General features: G+C 46.3%; 1 protein-coding gene across 1 annotated transcript; it reads left to right on the plus strand.

The window, feature by feature from the left end:
- Positions 1 to 795: 795 nt before the first annotated feature.
- Positions 796 to 2,068, plus strand: LOC128882493 (uncharacterized). Its single transcript, XM_054134102.1, has one exon. It carries the CDS (start codon positions 1,017 to 1,019, stop codon positions 2,040 to 2,042), a length of 1,026 nt encoding a protein of 341 aa, XP_053990077.1. The 5' UTR covers positions 796 to 1,016; the 3' UTR covers positions 2,043 to 2,068.
- The last annotated feature ends 873 nt before the right edge of the window (positions 2,069 to 2,941 follow it).

Below are 2,941 nucleotides of genomic sequence, written 5' to 3' on the forward strand. Positions count from 1 at the left end.
ATAGAAATGCTTGAAAAGAAAGTGGAAAGGTTAGAATTAAAAGAGAAAAAAGAGGAAGGAGGGGAGACAGATGAGGAGGAAAGGAGGGAGTTGAGTAAGAAGGTGAGGGAGTTGGTAATAGGAATAGATAAAAAGGAGAAGGAAGGGAGAAGAAGGAATTTGATAATAAAAGGTGTGAAGGTGGACGGGAAGGGGAAGGAAGAAGTGGTAGAAGAGATTTGGGGGAAGATAGGTGCGAAAGAGAAAGTAGAGGAAGTAAGGAGGATAGACAAAGTGGATAGAGAGGGGAGAGGTAGGTTGCTGGTGAAGATGGAAGGAGTGGAGGGAAAGAGGAAGGTAATGATGGCAAAAAGGGAATTAAAAGGGAGGCCGGAAAGAATAGAAGACGATAGAACAGAGGAAGAAAGGCGGGTAAGGTGGAAGATAGAGAGAGAGGCGGAAAGAGAGAGAAGAGAGGGAAAGAGGGTACAGATTGGGTACATGAAGATGTGGGTTAATAATGATTTGAGAAGATGGGATGAAGTGTAGGAAAAGTGGATAGATGAACAGGGAAACGGGCAGACGGGGGTTACGAGCAGAGAAGGGAAGGCGAAAGAGGGATGGAAAGAAGTGTAAAAGGAGGATCAGGAGAGGAAAGAAGTATATATAAGGTGGCGTTTTGGAATGTGGCAGGACTGAAGAACAAAGAGAAGGACTTTTGGGAGGGAATAAAAAAATGGGATGTAGTGGTGATGTGTGAAACATTGGTGGGAAGAAGGGAGTGGGAGGGAATAAGGAGTAAAGCGACGAAAGGATATGTGTGGGAATTAAAATAAGGAGAGGGAAGAAAGGACGGGCTATGGGGGGAATGCTTATAGGGGCAAGGGAAGGAATCAAAATGATGAGAGTGGAAAGGGAGGAGGAGGAGGAGGAAGAGGGGATAATGGCTAGGAAAATATGGTTAGGGGAGGAGGTGTGGAATATGATAGGAGTATATGTGAATAAGGATTTGCAGAAGAAGCTGGAGAGAATGAGGAATGGATGGAAGAAAGGGAGAAGGGGTAAGGGTTATAATGGGTGGAGATTTAAACGCTAGGACGGGAACGCAAGGAGGATGGGGGTCAGAGGAGGGGGGTAAGGAAGAAGAGACAAGGAGGTCGAAGGACAAGAAGATAAATAGTGAGGGAAGGAGACTATGCCAATTTCTGGGAGAGCTAGGGTGGGGGATAATGAACGGAGATGTGACAGAGGATGAAGAGGGCGAATTCACGTATACAGGGAATGGAGAGTTAGTGATAGATTATGTGCTAGGAAATGAAGAAACGAGGGTAAGAACGGTAAGGTTGGTAGTAGAGGAGAAAGTGGAATCGGACCACCAACCAGTGGTAGTATGGATAGAGGGAGGAAAAGGGGAAGATGGGAAAAGATGGAGAAGGAGGAAAGGGGGGAGAGTGAAAAAGGGGTGGTGGACAGAAGACAGAAGGAAGGAATTTGGGGAAGGGTTTGTAGGGAAAGAAGGAAGTGGAAAAGAGGTAGAAGAGGTGTGGGGAGAATTAAAAAGGGAGGTATTACAGGTGTTAGAAAAGATGGAGAAGAAGTATAATAGGAAGGAAGGAAGAGATGCGTGGGATGAGGAATGGAAGAAGAAAAAAAATATAGCGGAAGAGGAATTGAAAAAATGGAAAAGGGAAGGAGGAAGTGGGGAAAGCTTTAGGAAGGCAAGAGGCGAGTTAGGTAAAATGAGTAGAGAGAATAAAAGTAGAGAAAAAGAGAGGTGGGAGAAGGAGATAGAAGGGATAAGAACAGAGGGAGAGGTATGGAAGGTTGTCAATAGGGGAAGAAAGCGGAGGAAAGGAGTGAATATAGAAATAGAGATTGAGGCTTGGGACGAATATTTTATAGGGGTATTAGGAGGAGTGGGCTGGAGGGTAGAAAGAGAAGAGAGAGGGGAGCAGGGGGAGGATGAAGAGGAGGAAGTAAGTAGAGAGGAAGTTTGGGCGGTAGTAAAAAAGTTAAAAGAGGGGAAAGCAACAGGAGGTGACGGAATCCCAAACGAAGTATGAAAGTATGGAGGGGAAGTAGTAAGAGAAAGATTATGGGAAATCTGTAACCGGGTGTGGAGAGGGGAAGGCTGGCCACAAGACTGGTCGGAAGGAGTGGTAGTGCCAGTGTTAAAGAAAGGAGATGGACAAGAGTGGAGGAGTACAGAGGGGTGACGCTTACGCAGACGGCGTACAAGGTGTATGCGGGGGTATTGGCGGAGAGGCTAAGGAAGGAGATAGAGGGAAGAGGGATTCTACCACCGAATCAGACAGAATTCAGGAAGGGAGTGGAGACAATGGATAACATCTATGTACTCAACTATCTAATGAACAGGCAGATAGCAAGGAAGGGGGGCAAGTTGATAGTACTGTTTGTGGACTTGAAGGCAGCTTTTGATTCGGTGGATAGGAAGGTATTAGCAGAGTTGATGAGGAAGGTGGGGGTGAGAGAAGGGCTGGTGAGGAGGTGCGTGGAAATTTTGAGAGAGACGAGAAGTAAAGTGAGGGTAGAGGAGAAAGAGGGAGAAAGTTTTTGGACGGAGAGAGGGGTGAGACAAGGATGTCCACTAAGTCCAATGCTCTTCACGATTTTACTGGCGGATATGGAAGAGGTACTGAAGAAAGGAGGATGGAGAGGGGTGAAGATCGGAGAGGAAAAGATATACACGCTGGTTTATGCGGATGATATAGCGGTGATGGCGGAGGATGAAAATGGAATGAAAGGGGTGGTGGCGAGATTGAAAAGGTACATTGAGGAGAAGAAGTTGGAGGTGTATGTAGGGAAGACGAAGATGATGAGATGTAAGAGTGGGGGTGGGAGGAAAGGGAAGGTGAAATGGAGGTGGAAGGGCAGAAAGATTGAGGAGGTGAAGAAATTTAAATACCTGGGCTACGTGCTAATGGCGAATGGGAAGCAGGAA

Source organism: Hylaeus volcanicus, unplaced genomic scaffold (genome assembly GCF_026283585.1).
Source record: "Hylaeus volcanicus isolate JK05 unplaced genomic scaffold, UHH_iyHylVolc1.0_haploid 11992, whole genome shotgun sequence".
Classification (NCBI taxonomy): domain Eukaryota; kingdom Metazoa; phylum Arthropoda; class Insecta; order Hymenoptera; family Colletidae; genus Hylaeus; species Hylaeus volcanicus.

Excerpts from the sequence above, each read along its gene's own strand:
- LOC128882493 (XM_054134102.1), top strand. The coding sequence starts at position 1,017 with ATGGATGGAAGAAAGGGAGAAGGGGTAAGGGTTATAATGGGTGGAGAT.